The sequence below is a fragment of the Anabrus simplex genome, chromosome 11 (assembly GCF_040414725.1).
Source record: "Anabrus simplex isolate iqAnaSimp1 chromosome 11, ASM4041472v1, whole genome shotgun sequence".
NCBI classification, from domain to species: Eukaryota; Metazoa; Arthropoda; class Insecta; order Orthoptera; family Tettigoniidae; genus Anabrus; species Anabrus simplex.
In genome coordinates this window covers 9,979,960-10,004,894 of record NC_090275.1, presented here as the reverse complement: position 1 = coordinate 10,004,894, position 24,935 = coordinate 9,979,960, and the positions used below count along the sequence as shown (strand labels likewise).

At 39.2% G+C, this 24,935-nt stretch overlaps 1 protein-coding gene across 1 annotated transcript in view; it reads right to left on the bottom strand.

Moving 5' to 3' along the window:
• Positions 1-24,935, bottom strand: part of LOC136883095 (CLK4-associating serine/arginine rich protein) — a 108,735-nt gene that overhangs the window by 56,798 nt on the left and 27,002 nt on the right. Inside the window, exons 8-11 of the mRNA XM_067155274.2 lie at positions 23,970-24,089; positions 20,125-20,205; positions 6,710-6,832; positions 6,483-6,620 (exon numbers count right to left, since the gene is read on the bottom strand). Coding sequence (XP_067011375.1) covers positions 6,483-6,620; positions 6,710-6,832; positions 20,125-20,205; positions 23,970-24,089 — 462 coding nt within the window. The remainder of the gene's footprint in view (positions 1-6,482; positions 6,621-6,709; positions 6,833-20,124; positions 20,206-23,969; positions 24,090-24,935) is intronic.

Sequence of the window (24,935 nt, the reverse complement as noted above, 5' to 3'; positions counted from 1 at the left end):
TACCAGGTGGTCAAATACTGGCTTTATCTTGTATATTTTGGGATGAATTTATCTCTTTATGCAGAATGGCATAAAAACATGCGAGCCTTCGAACTCTTAGAAAGGCCAATGTTACTCAATGGCAGAGTTATAACGAGTATACTGTACCTGACTCTTAGTAAAATTAAGTTTTATAGACAGCAGGAAGATACGTGGAATAGGTATTGCCGGCAAATTTTCAACAGGTTCTCGTCGATATTATGTTGCCAATTTTAAGTTAATTGTTATTAAACACTGGAAATGTAGAATAATTGTGCAGCCGCAAGAAAGTATGGCATAGGCCTAAGTAAAGCCAATATTTGGCGTCAGCGTGAAGACAATAGCTAAAAAAATGTGTATTGAACAAAAAATGCACTCAGTGGTTCACAACAAGGACACTTTAAAGAAGTCAAAAATGAAATTGTGAGATATGTGCACGAAAAACGCAAGGGTCGAATAGCCATACCGTGGCGCAATAAACTCGTTTGTTGACTTTCAACGTCCGCGATTAGGCCTATACATCGCTAGCCGCTGAACTTGGCCGAACGCGGAAAGCAAGAAGTGCGTGTAGCGGTAGCTGATTATAACTGACGCTGAGTAAAAGTACCGTAACAGTTTTATAGACAGCAAGAATATTTTCCTGCTGGATCGCCATATTGTAGAGACGAATGGAATAGGTATTGCCGGCAAATTTTCAATGGGTTCTCTTCGATATTATGATGCCAATTTTAAGTAAATGGTCATTAAACCCACGGAATAAAGAATAATTGTCCAGCTGCAAAAAATGCTGTATAACGAAAGCCAATGTTCGGAGTCTAAAAAAGTCTAAGAAGGCGTACTGTACAACAAAGGCATTCATATGATTTTACAAATAACTTTTTAGCCTGATTTAAATTTTTTGAAGGAAAAAGTGGGGTTCGTCATGGATTCGGAGAAGTATGGTACTGTAATTTTTTCAGAATGAAATTAAACATACACTTTCACTTAGTATAGGATTTCGAAAAATAACAAACAAGTATGCCGTAGTGTAAATACCATCCGCGTAAACATGCATTTTGAACAAAATGATAGCCGTTTCATACCGATTTTAATGTGTATGGGGGATTTGCCGACTTTTATACAAAAATCGGACATAACGACAATCCGCTATAGCGAGTAAATTTTCCGCTGTTGTGAATTCTCGCTATAATGGACTTCTACTGTATTTGTTTTGCTCTGTTTCCTTCATCTATGTACAGTCCGGCTCCATGGCTAAATGGTTAGCGTGCTTGCCTTTGGTCACAGGGGTCCCGGGTTCGATTCCCGGCAGGGTCGGGAATTTTAACTATCACTGGTTAATTTCACTGGCACGGGGGCTGGGTGCACGTGTTGTTTTCATCATCATTTCATCCTCATCACGACGCCCTGTACGAGCGTCAAATCAAAAGACCTGCACCTGGTGAGCTGAACCCGCCCTAGGATCTCCTGGCACTAAAAGCCATACACCATTTCATTTCATCTATGTAGAATTCCTTGTCTGCATCAGCCCTTGTTTGGAGCCATTTCTAATAACCCTTCTTTTTACATTTTCAAGTTGCACTCACTTCATCATTCCACCAAGAAGTTTGCTTTCTTCCATCTTTACACACAGTTGTTCCTAGGCATTAACTAGCTGTTGCTACTACAGCATCCCTGTATGCCAACCATTCTCTTTCTATATCCTGAAACTGCTTACTGTCCACTGTTCAAAACTTCCTACTTTTTTTATCCATGTACTTCTGCCTAATTTCCTCATCCTGGAGATTTTCTATCCTTATTCGTTTACAGACAGATCTCACTTTCTCTATCCTAGGCCTACAGATACTTAGTTCACTACAGATCAGATAGGGGTCTGTTTCATCAAAAAATCCCTGAAAAACCCGTACATTCCTAACAGATTTCCTGAATTCGACATCAGTTAAGATATAGTCTATAATGGTCTGATTTCCCTAGCCTCCCATGTGTAGCGGTGAATAGCTTTATGCTTGAAGAATGTATTCGTAACTGCTAAACTCATACCACCACAAAATTCCAGCAAATACTTCCCATTCCCATTAGCTTCCATATCTTCCCCACATTTACCAATCACCCCTTCAGTTCTATTTCCAACTCTCGCATTGATATTACCCATTAGCACTACCCTATCCTTGCTGTTGACCCTGACTATGATGTCACTCAATGCTTCATAAAACTTGTCAATTTCATCCTCAGCTGCACCCTCACATGGTGAATACACTGAGACAATTCTCGTTCTAATTCCTCCAACTTCCAAATCTACCCACATCATTTGCTCATTTATGAGCCTAACACAAACTATGTTGCGTGCAATAGTATTCCTGATGAACAGCCGTACCCCAGACTCTGCCCTTCCCTTTTAACACCTGTCAAGTACACTTTATAATCTCCTAGTTCTTCCTCTTTATCTCTCCTTACCCGAATCACTTACTCCTAGCACATCCGGATGCATCCTCTTTGCTGACTCAGCCAATTCTACTTTCTTCCATAAGCCCCATTAATATTGATAGCTCGCCATCGAATTCAATTTTGTTCGCCAAGTTGTTTCCAAGGAGTCTCTCGCCTGTCAAATGGGAGTGGGACTCCATTACTCCTATAGGTGCCAGGCTTGCTTATAATGTTCTGATCTCGGTAAATTCATGAAGCAGGATGCTACCCTACTTATACATAGTCCAAGTGAGGATTTGTCCTCTAACGGGTTAGGGACCACAGTGAATTGTACAGCCCTAGCCGCCTGAGCACAAGGAAGGCCATGACTCAGAATATGTCCGAGATGACCACTCCCATTCCATTGCAACTGGTATCCCGGCCCTCAGGACCACTTACTAGGTCACTCAGCCTTTGCCTATGGTTCAAGAACTGGGACGTGACTACAGTAACTCGCACCATGAACCTTTTACATACTGTATTAAATCTTCTATCTCTTCATATATTCTTTCAATTTTCTCATCATCCGCTGAACTAGTAGGCATACAGACCTGCACTATTGTGGTGGGCACTGGCTTGGTGTCTATCTTGATGACAATAATTCTTTCATTATGCTGCTGGTAGTAGCTAACCTGCTGCCCTATTTTCTTATTCATTATTAAACCAACTCCTGCATTTCCCCTATTTGATTTTGTGTTGATAATTCGGTAGTTGCTTGACCAAAAATCCTGTTCTTCCTGCCAACGTACTTCACTTATACCAACTATACATCCAACTTTAGTCTATCCATCTCCGTTTTCAGATTCTCTAACCTACCACAATGATTCAAACTTCTAACATTCCACGCTCCGACTCGCAGAATGTCAGTATCAATCTTTCTGATGATCGCCCCCTCCCGTGTAGTCCCCATCCGGAGATCCGAATGGGGGACTAGTTTACCTCTGGAATATTTTACCCTGGAGGAAGCCATCATCAGTACATCATTCATACGGAGAGAGCTGCATGTCCTCAGGAGTTAGTTACGACTGTAGTTTCCCGTTGCTTTCAGCCGTGTAGCAGTATCAACACAGCTAAGCCATGTTGAGTATTATTACAAGGCCATATCAATCATCTAGACTGCCGCCCTTGCCACTTCCAAAAGGCTGCTACCCCCCTTTCGATGAACCATTCGTTAGTCTGGTTTCTCAACAGATACGTATCCGATATGGATGCACCTGCGGCTTGGCTATCTGCTTCAATGGGACACGCAAGCCTCCCCACCGCAGCAAGGTCACATGGTTCGCAAGAGTTGTATATATAGCCTATGTTATTTTCTGACAAATTCAAACCCTTCACACCCAGGAAACTGGAACTGGAAAATGATGATAAATTGAAACCCACTATTGCTTCCTATGCCTATCATGTATACAAACAACGGGATTATTCACTGAATAAAATTAACAACAGATAAAACAAAACAACGTATTTACATATACTTTCTTGAAATTACGCTAACTGTAGATATATGTAACACTTCAATCTCCTCAATAGAGAATGCTGTACATTACAGCTATTAAACAACATGTGTCACAATTAACCATAGGCAACTACTTTTGTGAAGCAGAATTCGGCGTTTGCTAAACTCGGACGATACAGATGATGATGAATGGGACAATCTGGGAGATCGGGCATTGTTTGATGCATACATAGATGTCAACAAGAAAGTCATTACTACAGAACACATGACCATCAACAAAATTGTTGAAGGCATTCAGCAGGAATTGAGCAGGGAAGATGATAACGATGATGATTGTCAGTCGTTATACTCTTTTGCTGCAGCATTACAGGGTAAACAAGTGATATTTGTAATTCAGTCTGGCGCAATGGCTAAATGGTTAACGGGCTGGCCTTTGGTCACAGGGGTCCCAGGTTTGATTCCCGGCAGGGTCAGGAATTTTAACCATCATTGGTTAAAATTGGATGTATGCGTCGTCTTCATCATCACTTCATCCTCACCATGACACGCAGGTCACCTATGGGTGTCAAATCAAAAGACCGGCACCTAGCGAGCCGAACATATCCTCGGACCTACTAAAATTTTCAAAATTTTACGGATCACTTAATACATTTTAATTTCATGTAATGAGTATGCAGTACTGTTGTAACACTTTTGGCACTTCTTTCTCATACTTAGCACCAACAAGGAACCTGAAGTCTCACTGGTATGGTATGTCTCAAAACATGACACAGGACACATCACAGGCTTTTCTGGACAATCCTTGCTGTGAATTATCACTCAACATATCAATAAAACTATCATCTTCATTTATACTGACAGACATTTCCCAAGTCGGAACGTCACTAAAACCTGATAACCAAGATCTTCACCCTTATAGTAATGTTGCTGCATGCCACAATGTTAGTTTACTATCTGTCAAGCCAGACAGTTTACACTTCCTCTGACCACTCTCTAACCTTCCCCCAGCTTCTAAATACAGTATACTCAATATATAGTAGAACGTTTCTAAAAACTGCCATGCTGTTAAGAGAAAAAAGTCTACATACCCAGTGACTTCCACAGCAAACAACCTACACAAGGGAAGAATATACTTAGGTAAGTCGACTGCCACAGCGAAAAAGTTAATGAGGTGGTTAATGCACTAGAAACTATCAAAAGTTTTGTGACGCATCATAATGTGTTTGGTAAAATAATCCAAGACTTATCGCAAATTGAGGGTGTAGGTTATGCCATAGCAACAGGCAATAAACAGTCTAAAATAACTGATTTTTTCCTGTGTAGTTTAATACAGAATGTTGTACAATGTAAGTAAAGCTGCAGGTTTATATTTACTGAAATACATAATGTTTCTTTCATTGATCTGTCTCAGTCTCATCCTTGTCTTTGACAATATTGAGGGGGTCTGAGGTATGAGTGATGCTTGTAATGCCATTCCTTATGCAGCTAGTCCCTGTTATGAATGGTGTGAAAATATCACTCATAGGGTCGGGTGGTGCATGTATTTCAGTGGGCTTGGCAGACTGATATGTAACAGCAACTTCTGGCTCAGTGATGAAAGCAATGGGAAACTACCTCACTCCCCATTTCCCTAGTATGCCTCTACAGTGACACCTAGGCTATCTATGACAGCTGTTGGTTGAACTGTGGAGGATCAAACCAGCCTTCGGGCTGAATACCCAACATACATACATACATACATACATACATACATACATACATACATAATTTTCAATGCGACACATTTCTGTTTAATTTTCCATACAGCCTACTGTAGGTTCACTTTCAGTTACACATTTTTCACACTTTTTTCCTGTCTTCAGGCCCCTGAAAAATGTATAAATATATCTTTACTGTAGTGCGTCTTTACCAATCCTTATCACCTCTAAAGATACATACTTGTTTTTACACTCCTCAGCAACTGGTTTAAACCCATTCCAGAGGCTGTTTAAATTGTTATTTACCATTTTTCACCAATTATAATTACCCCCCCCCCAATGCCTTTCTTATCAACCATATGGCACTGCCTACTTCTACTTCCTCCGCTTTTCCCAGATCTGTGGGGTCGTGGGTGCGAGCTGAGTCGCACATCTGGATATGACCATGTTTTACGGCCAGATGCCCTTCCTGATGCCAATCCTATATGGAGGGATGTAAATACTATTCCGTGTTTCTGTGGTGGTTGGTAGTGTAGTGTATGTTATCTGAATATAGAGAGGAACATGTTGGAACAAACACAAACACCCAGTCCCTGGGCCAGTAGAATTAATCAGACGCGATTAAAATCCCCAACCTGGCCGGGAATCGAACCCGGGACCATCTGAACCGAAGGCCTCACTGCTGACCATTCAGCCAATGAGTCGGACATTGCATTGACTACTAATTCTACTTTTATAACCTTTCTATCAGATTTATTTTTATCTATGGCTTATACTATCTATACTTCACTTTCTATGGAAAGGAAACATGGAAGTAACAAATGAAATCTCCAGCAAACTATCAAACTCACTTGTTTTGGGGAGGTTTCTTCTCTGAGGCTGCCACTGGGGCTCCCATGGAAGCAATTGACGAAGACTCATTCTTTGAATCAGAGTCAGAGTCCCCGAACTCAGACGATGAGGACTCCACTTTTCGACTCCCATAGTACCTGCATGGTGAGATAACAAACTGACATATTAATGGAACTGGGTGCCAACTGTCACCAGAAATTTATTTTTCTTCTTAAACTTTACCAACCTTTTGAGTGGGGGAGGTGGAGGTTTGTTGGTTGGGGACTTGGATCGGCTGGCCTGGCGCAGCTTTCCAGGTGACCGTGATCTCGAAGACTTATCGCTGCTGCTACTACGCCTTCGTCTAGACCTGAAACCCCAGATGAATGTAACATTCATAATATGAATTTAACAGTACAATGTAGCTATAAAATGAACTTGAAATTTCATCTGAACACTGTAAATGAATGAGATGGTCAATCAATAACAAATGTTACATTTAGTTTTCACAGTACATAGAGTTGGTTTTTCAAAATGAGTTTTAAAATTTCTAACTTCCTAGCTTTCTATGTATGGTGTGATAAGTTAACTCGGTACATCACATAACTATATACAGAACTATGCTTTGGCACAGGTAACAGTTCGATCTCCTCAATAGGGAATGCAGTACATCACAGCTTTGAAGCAACAAGTGTCACAATTAAACATAGGCAACTGTTTTTGTGATGCAGGATTCAGTGATTGCTAAACTCTAGCAATACAGATGATGATGATGAATGTGACAATTTGGGAGAGCAGGCATTGTTTGATGAATACACAGACGTCAAAAAGAAAGTCATTACTAAAGAACACATGACCATCACGGAAATTGTTGAAGGCATTCAGCAGGAGGTAAGATTTCATGCTCTGAATCAGCATAATAGAGTAGAACTTATCTGAAATATTTTTGTGAGGACCAATAAAATGTCAAAGAAAACTTGCTAAACAAAATAAAAAACATGGAACAACAGTGAGATTAGGGTTGAACAGAAAAATAATTATGGTAAATCACAACAAGAAACATGTTTAAAACCAACCACCCACCCGCCATCTACCTGTCAACATTTTTTTTTTTTTTTTTTGCAGAAGTAATGCCACGTTTACTGACAACCAAAAGGCAGCCAACCCCGATAGGATGAAGAAGTTTTGAGAGTGGAAGAAGAAGCTGAAAAGCTGACTCTATTTAATACTATTAGACTTTAACGTAAATGACTGATTAAAGTGCTCTAATGGGGGTGAAAAAAAAGCATCTAACAGAGATGAGTAACAACCCAAGAGACAGCACATTGTGAAAAACGATGAAGTTCGTAAATTGTACCAATGCAATGTTATCGCTGATAAGTTAGGATATTGTAGGCCATCACATTATTAGTTTTCTTTGGGCTTCGCGATATACTGTAGTGCATCAGAGGTCATGGGAGTCTTTCATTTCCCCTCCCTTCTCTTCTCCTCCCATCCATGTTCCATCTCATTTTCATTACCTTTCTGATCAACATGGACTGATGACCATAAGGTCACCTTATAAAAGCAATTGTAGGAATCAGTATGAGAACAGCAGGGGGAAGATGGACAACAGGGAAGTGTTACTGAGAAGGAGCGAGACAAGAGAAAAGGGAGATGTACAGTAGAGGATACGAAGAGGAAGGTGGAACAGGGTCATGAGAGGGAGAGAAGGGAGGAGGAAGTATGTTCTGTAGCGGTCAGGGAAGTTAAGGGAGATGACGAGGGGAGGGGATCTAATGAGGTGGGTGGAGTTGAGGCTCTGATCATGGCGTACTCCATTGTTAGCCGTGTGGGGAAAGTGTGTAGAGGAAGGGGAGCCAGGATAGAGTATTTTCCAGGAATTAGGTTAAGGCAGATGTAGAAGAAAGTAGAAGGGAAGGAGGAGGGTAAGGAGAAGGCAGTAATTTTCCACATTGGTACCAGTAACAGAAGGCAAGCAGGAATAGGTACTAACCTAGTTGGCGATGTACAGATCTAGTTATTAGAGTGTGGAGAAAAATTTACATGAGCGGGGATTGTTATCAGTTGGATACTGCGTAGGATGGACGATGACCGGAGGGTGAGTGGGGATTTAAATGAGACTACAGAGTGGGTGTGTAGGAAATTGGGAGCAAAATTTGTAGATCCTAATGGGTGGGTAGGTAATACGTATCTGCACTCACATGGCCTTCACTTGAACCGCAGTGGTACGTAAAAAAGTTACAAGAGTTGTAGGGTGTACCTTCAGGTAAATCCCTAGGTACTGCCTAGAGAACAGTACACAGAGGTGGGAGCCCAGTAAGGATGACAAAGTTGTTAGTGTTAACATGTAGAAGTATTGTAAAGAACGGGATAGAAAGTAATTTAACAGATATATACTTAAAATAATAAACTTTATTTTTATCCGTATTGAACTAAGATAACAAAGTTTTTAAAAGTTTTTAGGGTCCATGTTACTCAATACTATACAATTTGTTGTGTAGATGTAATTACAACATACTGTATTATGTTTATTCAGAACTAGTTTCGACGCTATACTGCGTCATCAGCTGAACAGAAGCATTGGAAAACTGGCAATCATATAAATATATTCAACATTAACATTATCACAAATTAAAATCTTATACTCTTACAATTAAAATGTATATATATTTTAAAAGATAGTTGAGAAAGGAAGGACAAACATTATATCTATAACGTTATTTGCTTTACGTCCCACTAAATTTTTTTTTTACGGTTTTCGGAGACACCGAGGTGCTGGAATTTAGTCCCGCAGGAGTTCTTTCATGTGCCAGTAAATCTACCAACACGAGGCTGATATATTTGAGAACCTTCAAATACACACGGGATTGAGTCAGAATCGAACCTGCCACGTTGGGTTCAGAAGGCTAGCGCCTCAACTGTCTGAGCCACTCAGCCCGGCTGCATCACTTCTTTAAATAGTTCTAACTCTCAACATTTTGAGGCAATAGGTTTGGATATACAGTGAAACCTCGTTTTCCCACTTAGCACGTCATAAATTCGAGGTTCCGATTCTCAACGTATTAAATCTATACAAAAATACCTTTCCTATCACGTCATGAACTTTTGCTATTACCACTCTTAGAAAGATCACATTTGACTTGGTATAGCCTAGTTATGGATACGGATTCCTAACTAACGAAGACAAAATTAAAATCCTTCAGAAAGTGGAACGGCATCAACATCTTTAAGCGAACAGTGGCACTAATGCTGAATCTCACACCTTCAAATTTCGACTCGATCACTCGAATTGGTAAAAGTTTTCTTGGATTCAAAATGGTGGCCAAAACAATTTTCTTGCAGTTGCATATGGCCGAGTGTAACCTCCAATTCACTGTCTAAGAGTGCGACAAGAAAATGATGCTTAATAACCCACTGGTCCAAAATATGAGGCTCCTACTAAGATTTGTTTTAGAAAGAGTGCGATCTTCAATAAAGCACTGATACTTTTATGGGGCCCAAGCGGTCGTTCTGACCGGCCTGTAATCATCTGCTTTATGTTTACTTGTCTTTCCCTTACACATTGGGGTTACTGTATTATTTGGTATAGCTCCTTCATATGAACAGTAATCAAATATGGCACTACAGTAAAACCTCGTTAAGAAGTTTCTACAGGGGACAAACAAAAGATCGTGTTAAGTGAGAAAATGTACTACTGAATGCACGAATAAAAACTATCCAAACGGGATATGGAAACACTAGATATAATTTTGTTTTCTGACATGAGGGCATTTTATGTCGTGTATCCATGGGTACAGTGGAAACTATATTTACCATTTCTAAAGATGAGAGGAGAGTATTTGAAGGTGTGAAAAACACAAGAAAAATATGAAAACCTTTCCCGCTGGAGCTTATAAACTAACAATAGCACATAGAAAGCTGTGAAAAACGCCAGACAACAAATATGAAAACATATCAATAAAGGTTGATTGAAGGATACACTAAAAGCTCTCTGTTAGCTGGCAGCAGAACCGAGCATCACAAAGGTCAAGCCGTGTGGAATAACATATCAGGTAACTGTGACATAATATGAGATTTTAGGAGCATTATTCAGTCGGTTTGGTTTGGGGTGTGCTTAGAGAAGGATTAAAAGTCCAGTTGTAAGTTTAACCTAGAGGAAAAGTCCTCTCTGATATAATTACTGTAAAGTACTCCCATGGGGATCACTAAGTATTTGGATTTTCATTGGGATAATCACATTAACAAGGTTGTAAAGAAAGGTTATAGATCTCTTTGTATAGTTATGAGAGTATTTATGGGTTGTGTAAGGATGGAAAGGAGAGGGTGTACCAAGTGTATGCATAGATCTTTCTCAGTTTCACTAAGAGATGGCTCCAGCGAACAGTACGCAGTGTATGAATTAGAAACATACGTCAGTTTGTTCGTCTGAAGGCTGGTCTCCACTGATTAACATTTAACACCAACATGTTAAACTGAACATGTTAGAATTGACATGTATATTGTCACTGTGTCTTCCAATTGACCTGCATGTTAACTCAGAATGTTGAGGTTAACACTTTTAACACGTTAGCGAGTTTTCCGCTCCAAGTGGAAAACTTCTCAAGTCAATTTGTTGTTCGTGAAATGTCGGCACAGCTTCGGCAACTTCCATGCTGTTTCCATGTCAACCAATAGCTTAAACGACGTGCTTCTTGTGAAAAAAATAGGATTATAGTTATAAGCTACGAATACAGTATGCGCACGTGTGTCGTTCTCTCTGCACTACACTAAAATTTATAGTCAGAAATGGAGCGGAGCAAGGAGATCACTCTCGACTTAATTAATGATATAATAGAAAGGCCTTCTTTGTGAAATGTCTCATCGAAGGAATACCAATATAAAGCGAGGAAAGCCGACAGTTTCCAGGAACTCAAAATTATCTATAACTGCTAGCGTGAGCGCATTGAAAAAATAAACTAGCCTCCCTTCGCTCCCAGTACAGTTGAGAATTGCAAAACGTTCAGAAAAGTCTGATTTCGGGGGACTGGAATGGACAAGTTTTATACTGTGCGGAAACGCAGAGATATCCCAAGACGCAGGTGAGGTGGAATAGCTCCTCCTTTCTTATGGTAAGAAGTATTTTTTCTCCAAAACTACATTAAAATCATGCTCAGACATCCTCAGAAAGTTTTTAAATCCAAACCTCTCTTCTATTTTTAGCTCATTCAGAATGGCATCCACACTGTGCCTTGTACTGAGATATTGTCGTAATCACATTCTCCTTTCATTCTTTCTCACGATCTTATAAGAAGCAACAGTGGCAATAACAAAGGCCAAATCCTCTTCATCCGAGTCCATTGTCCTTGTTTGAAAATACAACACACCACCTGAATGCATTACCACAACCTGATATGATGAACTAACTGTATATAAACAAAGGAAGTCTAGTTTAATAATAATGTTATTTGCTTTATGTCCCACTAACTACTATAACAGTTTTCGGAGACGCCGAGGTGCCGGAATTTTGTCCCAGAGGAGTTCTTTTACGTGTTAGTAAATCTACCGACACGAGGCTGACGTAGGCCTATACGAGCACCTTCAAATTCCGCCGGACTGACCCAGGATCGAACCCGCCAAGTTGGAGTCAGAAGGCCAGCGCCTCAAACGTCTGAACCATTCAGCCCGGCGAAGTCATCGTTTGCTGGTAGCAACATATGGTGAACACGCTCGATCGATTAGAACATGTGAGACGTGGTTTCGACAATTTAAACGGGGTGATTTCAATGTGAAAGACAGCGAGCGCTCTGGTAGACTATAAAAGTGCGAAGACACAATAGGTCTTATGGCGACGATGGGAAAGGAAAGGGCTAGGCGTGGGAAGGAAGCGGCCATGGCCTTAATTAAGGTACAGCCCCAGCATTTGCCTGGTGTGAAAATGGGGAAACCACGGAGAACCATCTTCAGGGCGCCGACAGTGGGGTTCAAACCCACTATCTCCCGAATACTGGATAGTGGCCGCACTTAAGCGACTGCAGCTATTGAGCTGGGTTAAGTCAAGTTTAACATGTTTATAAGTGTGGATACAATGTTAAATGAAACAGTATTTAACATTTAACATGTTGATGGTGTTAACATTTAACAGTTTTAATATTTAACATGTTGTTGTTGAATGTTAATCAGTGGAGACCGGCCCTGACCCATTAACCTAACAACACACACAAGTTGAGTCCGCCAAACACTAGCGTCTGTATTGTATCGTTCAGTGATCGTGTCTACGTTTGTGCCTGAAAAAGAACATTTGCGGCATGCATGGCTTTTCTCATTTAATCAAAAGAAAAAGGCTGTGGAAAGTCATCGTTTGCTGGTAGCAATATATGGTGAACACGCTCCATCTATTAGAACATGAGAGGTATGGTTTTGACAATTTAAACGGGGTTATCTCAATGTGAAAGACAGTGAACACTCCGGTAGACTACAAAAGTGCGAAGATGAGCAATTGCAGGAGTTACTGGAAGATGACCCAACTGAAACTCAATAGCAATTGGCACAAGCAATAAATGTGTCACAAGAAACAGTCAGCAGACGTTTACAAGCAACGGGGAAGATCAATAAACTCGGTGAATGGGTCCCACAAGATTTGAATGAACGGCAGGTGGAAAATTGCAAAAGTCACTTCTGATATGCTGCTTCAATGCCACGAAAGAAAATCATTTCTATACCGAATTGTGATGGGTGATGAAAAATAGATTTATTTTGAAAACCTGAACCGAAGAAAATCGTGGCTCTCACCTAGCGAAGCCAGTCCTTCAACACCAAGGCCAAATAGCTTCGGCAAGAAGACCGTGCTTTGTGTCTGGTGGGACCAGCGCGGTATTATGTATTATGAACTCTTGAAGCCCAGCAGAATCGTTAATGCAGAATGCTATTGCCAACAAATGATTAATTTAAATCATGCATTGATCAAAAGATGACTGAAATGGACCACAAGACATGGCAAAGTGAATTTGTTACACGACAATGTGCCGTCTCATACAGCATAACTATTAAAAGACACCTTTAAATCGCCTGGATGGGACATCCTTCCACACCTGCCGTACTGCCCCAAACTGGTGCCAACTGACTATCACCTCTTCGCATCAATGGGACACACTGGCAGAGCAGCACTTCAGCAATTTCGAGGAGGTTGGAAAATGGCTCGATGAATGATTTGCCGCAAGAGACAAGCAGTTTTTCTGTCATAGTATTCATAACTTACCTGAAAGATGGGCGAAGTGTGTAGAAGCCAATGGTCAATATTTTGAATAAACAAAAAATTAATTTCCCTCGAAAATTATGTTTCGTTTACCACAAAAGCCGGAAAAAACTTATGCATACACCTGGTGCAAGTCTCTGCTAAGACCCCAATTAGAGTAGGGTTCCAGTGTCTGGGAACCACATCAGGATTTTTTGATACGGGAATTGGAAAAGATCCAAATGAAAGCAGTACAAATTGTTCTGAATTATTTCCGACAAAATATTAGTTTTACAAAATGTTGCAAACTTTGGGCTGGGAAGACTTGGGAGTAAGGAGATGAGCTGCTCGATTAAGCAGTATGTTACATGTTATGAGTCTTATTATGATAGCTGTACTGGAGTACAGAATGTAAAAGTTTCAAACAAATTTATTAAAAACTTAAAGATTGTAAAGTATTGGAATGGTGTTTTAATAAATTTGTTTGAAACTTTTACATTATATAAGCAGTATGTTCCAAGCTGTCAGTGGAGAAATGGCAGCGAATAACACTAGTCGACGAAGAAGCTTGGGTGGAGCTTTTAAAGGTAGGAAAGGTCATAATATGAAGATAAAGTTGGAATTTAAGAGAACAAATTTGGGCAAATATTCATTCACAGGAAGAGGAATTAGGGAATGGACAAATTTATTGAGGGAAATATTCGATAAATTTTCAAGTTCTTTGAAATCATTTAACAAAAGACTGAGTAAACAACTGATAGGGAATCTGCCACCTGGGTGAGAGTCCTAAATGCAGATCAATGATGACTGATGATTGCTTTATAGTACCTTAGCTGGAGAACAACCACATTCAGCATTTCATTTGGACTGGACTTTTGCTATTTTGTGGATAACATATCCAGAATGGAACAGACATCGTAAGAGTATTGGTTCTAATCTGACGCCATGTTTTCCTTCTTTCTTTTATCCATACCAAACCAAATCCCATGACACTACAGCCCTTGAAGGGCCTTGGCCTACCAAGCGACTGCTGCTCAGCCTGAAGGCCTGCAGATTACAAGGTGTCGTGTAGTCCATTGAAAATTAATTTCCTGCCATTAATGAAGATAAAACTTTGATGTCTCATATTTGTGAATCAGTCCCAAATTACTGCATGAAATGCACTGAGCAAGGCAGCAGACATTTTGAACAATCTTTGTCATAAGGAGAAACTGACTTCTGTGCCACCCTGTATCTGTTTTCCGGTGTGATGACTGCATGTCATTTGTTGTTTGATGATAATGACGCAGAGCGAGGGTGACATAGCCTACTCCTGTCGAATAATACCAAGGGGTCTGCTGAAGCCCGAAAGACGAATCACCATCAATGTTGCTGTAGGGCCTCACTCGATACAAGCACTGAGGAGTGGTTTGGAATTGAACTGAAAATTTGCCAGCCAACATTGGGATGGTGAAAATTTGTTGTGCAAATGGGACTTGAACTGGGAAGCCATGGTGTCAGACCATAAGGTTATGTTAAGGATCAGACTTTCATGAGAAATCATACAAAGATCAACCATGCTTTCTAGGTTTCACTGTTACACACAGAAGTACCAAAGCAAGACTTGGGATTACAACATGGATTTTTTGAGGTTGCAAAATTGTATACATCTCCCTTTCAGTAAAGAAATTCCTAGTTCCAAAAGAGACTTCAAAAAGTAGTTCTGTACATTAAATATTTTAAAAATTCAGTAGAAGTCCATTATAGCGAGTACGGGGTATAACTGTACAATAACCTTCGGTTACAATGAGAACACTTTCACGGAGTCATCCGTAATTACGAGAGATTTTAAATGTTTTATTTTCCGTTATTGGTATTTCTACATTTCAGCGTAAAAAGCTAGCAAAAAACTATCAATTATATTTTCCCGTGTAACTCTCGATATTCCTCGAACGAAAGTATGGTAAATATTTCTACATTACTGTGATCGTTTTACGCAATTAGATTATAAAACCTTCAAGGAAAAGATCGACAAACATTGTAGCAGCGGGTCTCTTGCAAACGATTTTATTGGCACCATTATAGTTTTGTTCGCATCAAGCATTAACACGAAGCGATGGTTCTTTTGGATGTTACAGATTATTTTCCATTATCGACAGTTATACTCTTCAGTGTAAGTAGCTAGCAAAACACGATCGATTATACGCATGGATGACATTGGCGCTTTTTAAGCAGCGGCTTGGTGGCCATCCAGCGAGTGGAGAATTTTGTGATAAGGAACACCACTCTCGGCACAAGACTGAAGCAAGCAACTTTGGACTCCTTCCTGAAGCCTCTGTAAAGTTACTACTGTATTCAAATTTAGTGTTGTAAATGGAAACTTTAAATGCAAATGTAATATAACCTTGAATACTTAAAACTTTCATGTTGCACGGTGAAACATTTTTAATCGCTGCACTTTTTGCCAGTTTTGGTAACTGGTCCCTTGTTTGAATTTTGCTGGCATGTTTTATTTTGTGTTATAAAAAACTGTGTGTTGAAACTCAATTCATGTCCTGTCGATCAAAGACTTTGACAGGATTGACCACTGCAATTCGAGTATTAACAGTGCGCGCTAAGTCGCCAGGCACGCTGGGATTTGTAGGAATGTAAACAACAAAAAGGGTTTCACGACCGGGGAATGTTGCGTGTGCATTAACTGCTAAAGTATGAAGCACATCTCTGCCTTTATTCTGGGAGCTCCGTAGAGTACCACAATAAAATGAATAAAGCGGAAGCGTACGAGAAGATAGGAGAGAAATTTCTCAAGGAAGTGGACAGCTTTTATATTTATTACCGTATGATAACCTGTAAGTAAACACCATCCGCAATGTTCGATTTATGACGATTTTCGCATATTATTATTGTTAGTAGCAAATTCTCCCAATATTGGAAGCAAATAACATGATCAGTATTATTGAATTCCTAATATGTTTTCATGCAATAAGATAGAATTTTCATTATATTTTTTATTCAAATCATGTGCATAAATGCAATATAACATAACCTCTGCAAATGATGTTAAAGGCAGTAAATACCGTATTTAGTCGTGTATTAGATCCCTTTTTTCTCCACTTTCACAGCCAAAAAAAAAAGTAAAGGGAGGTCCAATATGCAATAACCTCAAATTTTGCTCAGTGAACACAGGACTTCTAGGCTATAAAGTGCTATAAATTGCTATAAAGAGCTATAAATTGTACATACTACATGGTTCTTTAACAAACTTTAAATGTATTTGAGTTATCCTAGCTTATTTTCGTTGGAAGGCAGTATTTCTAAATGTAAAAAGTCAATAAATGGTGAACACAACTTTTAGGCTTGCATATAAAGTAAATATAATCCATTTTAGTTACTCATGTCATGTCATTCGTTTCATCTCATTAATTCCTCCGATGAGGTCAACGTCAGCAAGGGCATAAGGTCATAAAATCACACTACGAAGATTCGTCTCACTACATACTTGACACCGTAGAGCAAAAGCATAAGGGTACTGTATTATCATATGATCCAATATTGATACAAAATAACTCAATGGCCAGTCTTTTGTCTCTCATCAGATGAGCAGTAGGCATACCACACAGTAAACCTGATCGCTGCTTTCATTTTAACTGTCTCTCACCGGTAACTTCCCTGCTACCGGCGTGTCGTCATCTTCACTGCCATCTCGTCAGCCATGCACTGCAATCGAGACCGAGAGCATTCGAAGCTGCATCTTTTTTAACCTTTTAGAAATAGTTTCATTCCTGACTACTGTGTGAAACTATTCCCAAACTGTTTCTGGAGATGGTCTCTGATATTCCCAGCTGGTGTATGTATAGCAGAAGCCACTCCCGAATAAAGCCGTGTTGTTGAAAGCATGCCAAACCACTAGCTTATAACCAGCGTATGTTATGAGTTGTATTTCCGAATGTAATACAGTGACTGGAAGCATTATTTTGACAACTGCAGCTGTTGAAAGCCAGACCCTTATTTTTAAGTATATTTCATGCTTGTTCTCTGCATTTATCACATCAGGATTTACCTAAACAGCTGTAAATGAGATAAGAGAGTTCGCATTCTTTAGGTTATGAATGCTTCGCCCGGATAGTGCCAAAAGTTCCATGAAGGAAAGAATAAAAATACACAACAGGAAAGTTTGCCGCATTTATGGATATCTACAGGTGTGGTGGTAATGCGTTTTATTATAGTAATGTTTAATTTTGTACGTTCGTTGTCTCTCATTTTTTAATTAATGCATACCCTAGTTTGTTTTGTTTGGCGTCTCCAAAAATCATTTAAAGTGGGGACAAAAAAAAAATCATCATTATTATTATTTGTTAGGTATGTTGGTGAGTAAAGCAATTGTGATTAGACTGTTTTTATCACGTTTTAAACCTACTTCTCTCCCAAAAAACTCTATATTGGTCCGAGTTACGAGATATTAAACGATCACTTTGTTAATGATCTCGCCTGCCTATATTAATAGGCCTAGCAAAATCCATGAATATTTCTTAACTAAAGTAAACTCATTTCCTCATCCTGAGGAGCTGCAGCTCTTTTCTAGACAGGTCTCCAGTGCAGGGGAGTTACATGTATCATTTTTACCGCAAATCAACCTTCCTGTCATTCGTAAATCTCTGGCAATCTGGTACCGGGAATCGAACTCAGGCTCCCAAGAATGGCAGCTAATTGTGCTAACAATTACTCTGGCTGACATTCTTACCTACAAAACAGAGACATATATACAGGAGTGATGCGGCTTGCAATGCGCGGATCGGACAAGAAACTATTCACCTATTTGTGCAACGTCATCAGAGCTGCAGTAGGCCTACGCTGCGAGGCGGACATTTCGTAACTACGAAACACAGATGTACCACATGACTTCAACGCGTGTTTTCATTGTGTGGGTCATATGGACGAAACTATTCACAAATTTGTGTGATGTCATCAGAGCTGCATAAGATTTGTACCCGCTTCGAAGTGGAATCCTTGTACTTCCCTGACTTACGCTGGGGGAGTCTTGTATGCGAGATTTATTTTTTCATTTTCTTCGTCTCGAAAAGCCAAGGGGGTCTAATACGCGAGTAAATATGGTACATTACAAAAATTATGTAGAAAAATATCGCAACTTTTTTTCCATATAAATTATACCTTACTGCGTGTTTCTCTCCCTTTTAAGAATATATCACACTGCTAGTAGACTTTTCTCCACATTAAAACAAAATTCTATCAAACCTTGACAAATCTTTTCAAATCTTGTCAAACCTTCAGCAATGCTGAACAGTCTTTGACAAGATTTTAAACTTTTCTTGTGAAGAACTGAACTGAAAGAAAAATGTGGTGGTGTACAACAGGCCAATTTAGTCGTGTGTTTTTGAAGGCTAGATTTAAATTGAACACAGTCGATCATCCATATCGATTTCTCACTACGTCCACTACCCATACTAGCGACCTATCTTGCGCTACTGATTATTAATCCCCGTTGACTGGTGAAAAGAAATATTCAAGTTCGAAACGATAGAGAACATGCCTTCATAATTCTTCTTCTTCATAAGTGCGTAAATAACGTGACAGATAGTTTTTGTTAGCTCGGTCAAAGGCTGAAATAAACATCTGATTTCAGTAATAACTATGTAATTGGCCTTACGTACCACTAACTACTTTTACCGTTTTTCGGAGACGCCTAGGTGCCAAAATGTAGTCCGCAGGAGTTCTTTTACGTACCAGTAAATCTATAGACGCGAGGCTGACGTATTTGAGCACCTTCAAATATCACCGGACTGAGCCAGGAATGAACCTACCAAGTTGGGGTCAGAAGGCCAGTGCCTCAACCGTCTGAGCCACTCAGTCTGGCAGTTGATTTTAGTACTAGGTACAGTAAATAAATTAAAATGTGATACATCTCAAGATACGACAGTATGCATCATCGGGCGAGTTGGCCGTGCGCGTAGAGGCGCGCGGCTGTGAGCTTGCATCCGGGAGATAGTAGGTTCGAATCCCACTATCGGCAGCCCTGAAAATGGTTTTCCGTGGTTTCCCATTTTCACACCAGGCAAATGCTGGGGCTGTACCTTAATTAAGGCCACGGCCGCTTCCTTCACATTCCTAGCCCTTTCCTGTCCCATCGTCGCCATAAGACCTATCTGTGTCGGTGCGACGTAAAGCCCCTAGCAAAAAAAAAAAAAGTATGCATCATTGATTTCAGAGGTTTTTTTTTTTTTACAACGGTGGGTTAAATTTCAGAAAGGCTATTCCCTCATAAATTTACAGCGGAATTATTATTTTGCCGGGACATACAATATGTTTCCATGATAAGTGCATCGTGAAGTATTTGGTTTTTTTGCATATCTTTTCTGAAATTTAGGGAAAATGGGGCATAACGACAATTCTCTACAGCAAGTTGTAAGTTCTCGCTATAATGGACTTCTACTGTACTTTCAATCCAAACTAACCTGTTTCTGTGATCACTACTGTGGGGAGACCTGTTTCTGTAATATCTACTGCTGCTAGACCCATAATCTCTCGAATGTGAACTGAAACAAACATGAACAACAAGCTTCAACATCAACATTCATTCCTGTATTAGTATCATCCTTTTTACATACTGTACTTACCAAAACAAGGATGGGGTTATTAACAAATGCATATTAAAATGATACAAATATTTACACTTTTACTATTGAATTCAAGACTCCTTAAATGTAATAATCAATAATTATGAAAGGTTATGGATTGATATGTTAAGGCTTATTCCTATAATTTTACCAGGCCAATTTTAACAATTTTTATGCCATTCAAAAGCTCTGATTTAGTGTATGATAAAAAAAAGAAAAAACTTAAAGCGGCAAAATTTCTTGAAAAACCTACGTGTAAAGTGGTAAACCCTCTAACCCCTTAGTTAGAGCCTTATTTTATTCGATCCCCCAACCCAAAAATATAGACTATTTATGACCAAACATAAAATCCATAAACTTCACCACATACATAGAAAAAAACATTATCTTGAATGAATAACGGTTGATTGAAGAAAGCACTTGCAGTAGAACCGAGCACCACAAAGGCTATGCCATATGGAATTTTTACAATTTGTTTTATGTTGCACTGACACAGATAGGTGTTATGGCAACGATGGGATAGGAAAGGCTTAGGAGTGAGAAGGAAGCGGCCGTGGCCTTAATTGTCTGGTGTGAAAACGAGAAACCACGGAAAATGATCTTTAGGGTTGCCGACATTGGGGCTGAAACCCACTGTCTCCTGGATGCAAGCCGTGTGGAATAACATCACAGCGATTGTTACGTAATATGAGATATTAGGAGCATTTCAGTAAGTAAGTAAGTAAGTAAGTAAGTAAGTAAGTAAGAAGGGTTTGAGCTGTGCTTAGAGGAGAATGTGATTTACACGTGTTTCAGTTAAAAAAAACTAAGAAACAATAAGAATCATGCAAATTACTTTCAAACTGGAAAAATGCAATGAAAAAAAACTCAAAAGAGGTGCACACCAATTTCCACTTGAAGAAAAAAACTATGCAACATTTTTGTTTCTCAGTTAAAGAAATTGCCGAGAATAACTTCCCCTAGAGTCTGTTGTACTGTTCCATGCAATGGGCTTTATAGCTTAACCCATACAGAACCAACTGACAATATATCATCAAAGCACGACCTTCCAAAAAAAAAAAAAAAAAAAAAAAAACTCATGGATGATGTCAATGGAATAAATTTAACTTTTTCAAAATAGTTCCTAGTTCCTTCATTTAAAATTTCCTCTTTAACATATTTTGTGAATAAAAAGCTAAGTTTTCTCAACATTTTAGTGAAGGATCATATAGGCTTCTTAATTACAATCTAAGTTATGGATTAAATATGCCTTTGTCTTTTTCAGGTATCTTTTTCAAATTTAATATTAAAATTGTATTTGTGGTCCTTATCAAGGAAAGAATAGGGGGGAAGTTCAAGACCAACTTGATGCAGTGAAATGGAAGATTAAATAATGGGAAGTGAAAATCAGGATGGAGGAAAGCAAGACAAAGATTATGACAAGCGGAAAATGAAGAAGAAAGATAAAAACTATGGATTCTTTTCCTCTTTTGTGTTTCTAATCGTTTACCACCCATATTTCTTTATCTTATGCTTTTCCCCCTCTTCATGTATTTATCTGGCTTTCTTCGTATCCTGCACCTTCTCATAAGCAGTAAATTTTGCTCTGATCTGTATTGAAATATAAAGTACAAATTGGAAAGCAAAAAGCTAGAATGGTTCCACCTATTCAATACTTTATTAATATAAAGGCTACATTAAGTTGGGACTAGTTTTCATCTTCCCATGAGATCATCTTCAGACAAAAATTATACGAACTTATATAAACATATGAATGTTAAACTAACGTTGTACAACAAATTAAAATTTAAAGTCTTAGTTGTTATACATTGGTGGACAAAAATGTGTTACAGTCCTAATGAAACATTAAGTGAAGTTTCACTTTCTTAAACATGTAGTTTTGAAATAGTTTAGAATAGAATAACATGAATAAAATGTGCATCATAATACACAGCTACCTGTAGCTCGTACGTCACAGTTCTGGTAATACATTAAATGAGGTTACACTTTGTTAAGGCTGAGTTTTTTTACAATTTGTTTTACTTTATTATTTACTTAAAACTTTTATTTGACCAGTAATTTGTTTTACGCCGCACCAACACAGATATGTCTTATGGCGATGATGGGATAGGAAAGGCCTAAAGGAAGCGGCCGCGCCCTTAATTAAGGTACAACCCGACCATTTGCCTGGTGTGAAAATGGGAAACCACATAAATCCATCTTCAGGGCTGCCGACAGTGCGGCCTGAAGCCAGTATCTCCCGGATGCAAGCTCACAGCCATGCGCCCCTAACCACACGGCCAACTCACCCGGTAGGTTGTGGCTTTAAACTGATGTGGTACAGAGTCACACGGATGATTTTCGTTGTCATTTTGGTTTCTATTACAGCACCAGCAACACACCTTGGGCTCCACAACTAGGGACAAATGCATAACTCTGATCCGAATTGGAAAACAAACTTCACTCGAATTTGTACATCGAGTACATTGGTTCCATTCTATTCTAAATTAAGCAACATAAGCTCTGTTTCACCATGCGCAGGTAGTATCTCATCTGACTTCACCTTTTATTACTCTCCAGTTTGCACCAATGTGTATTCAATATTTTATGAAGCTTACAGTAGCACACCCGTATGAAAAGTTAGCTCGCTCCTACCACGACAGGCACAATGAAACTTTTTAGGTATTAATTTGTTGAACTTGGAACTTTCTTACAAATGTATGCCAATATTGTGAAGAACGTAAGTTTGAGTTTGTGGAGATTAACCACTCAACCAGCTAGTCGTAAGCCACATATCATGTTAACTTATCAAGGGAGCAGGTAGCATAAAAAAATAAAAATGGTAGAGCTATACTGAAAAACTGTGTACCCAAGACCCATTAAAAGTGAACGTACTGCCTCAACTGTTGCTTCTAATAAAAAATGGAACTACCAAGTCTACTTAGAATATAATTTCCCACATATACCAAAAAATGTGTTAACATGTTCTCCCAATCTGTAGCAGTTTTCAAAGAAATTTTTGTTTTGAGAAATATGGGCATAAACACCCTCTCCCCCACCCGCCCACCAAAGAAGGGTAAACTGTTAGCCTTATCAAAAAAGGAGCCTTCATCCAGGACTTGGAATTAATTTCCTATAAAAATATTTCTATGCATTTTCTTCATAACTTTAACGATTTCCATATAATTACATATGTACGTTTTAAAAGAGTATTTTGAGCATGCAGCCGAGAGCAGTCGCACGTCAAAAACGGTACAGCTGGATGATTAAGGGTGGAAATCGTTATTTGTAACCATTAGTGGTACAGATTCAACAACTGTTATACTTTTTCACTTCATGAGTGAAAGTTTTTTAAAGTGGAAACTGGGGAGGTGGGGTAATGAAAGAAAATTTGGACCAACTGAAAGAAAATGTACGTCTAGGACCTTACAAGAGAGTACACTGCCTAATAACAAGCACGGCTCCTTGGCTATAGGAACTGATGTAGAAGCTGAGGAGAGAGGTCAGAGGTTTATTATACCAACAGTGTTCAATCAAAATAAGCCCGACTTAAATACAGGCGGAACTGCAGGGACTGTTAAGACACAAGCCTACGTTCATACCAACAGCAAGTGCTTACATTTGCTGTCTAAAATTTCCACTGAAATTGAGTAGGTCTAATTTATGAGTATATCATGCACTCTACATATTATAATATAACTCACCGGTAGCGAGATCTGGGAGGAGAGTCGTGTCTTCGGCGCATTCGATTGCTAGGTGAACGAGAGTGATCTCTTCCTCTGCTCCTGTAGCGATAACCAGACCTTCCGTGAGGAGAACGAGATCTGTGGACACAACCAACAAGTCATGCTCTTAGTTCTGTAAGACAATCACAGAGTAAGTTTGGAAAGCTACAAGTTTAAAATCAGATTAAAGATGTTACGGGGAAATACAATCCAAAGTTCAAATTGAACCATACAGACACACTATGTTTTAGAATTTTTAAGTATGAATACGTGTTAAGATGGCTCCTCGGAAAGTGTCGACGGCCGCCCTGATAAGGCCGGGAAAAAGAAACTAGCCCATCAAGAGCTCAGAGGAAAAGGGACCGGTGACCAGTCCTATTATGTGTTTGTATCTTTCTATATACGACTTGATCTATCACGACTCTTTTCCCCCATTACTTATACTTAAATATCTGTCAACATTTTTCAGTACACAATTATTTATTCTTTATGTATTTGTTATAATTGCACTTCAATATGGAACAGAATGAAATTTGTAGCTTATTAGTACACAATCCTGTCATTCAATTAAATCTTCTAACCAAATTTTTAATTTTCCACATTGTTCCACAGGACATTAATTTCAGGAAACTGCTCTTGTTGTAGAGTATGTCTTGAGGATAAAGAAGTTGTATGCACCACACACACATTCTTATCTTACTGAATGCAATTCAGCTGAATTACAAACAAGATTTACGACAGTTTGTCCTCTTCCATTACAACAAACCTGCTGTCATACACGCAAGTACTACCAGGGATGGTTTGCAGGGTAGTGCCATTGCGCACTGACACCACCAATGCAGGAAAAGGAATGAAAAATCCTTAAGAACAGTCTATAAGAGATTGTTTTGGCATATTTAATTCATTTGAACGGGTGCACTAATTGATGCATACTCTGCCAGTGCT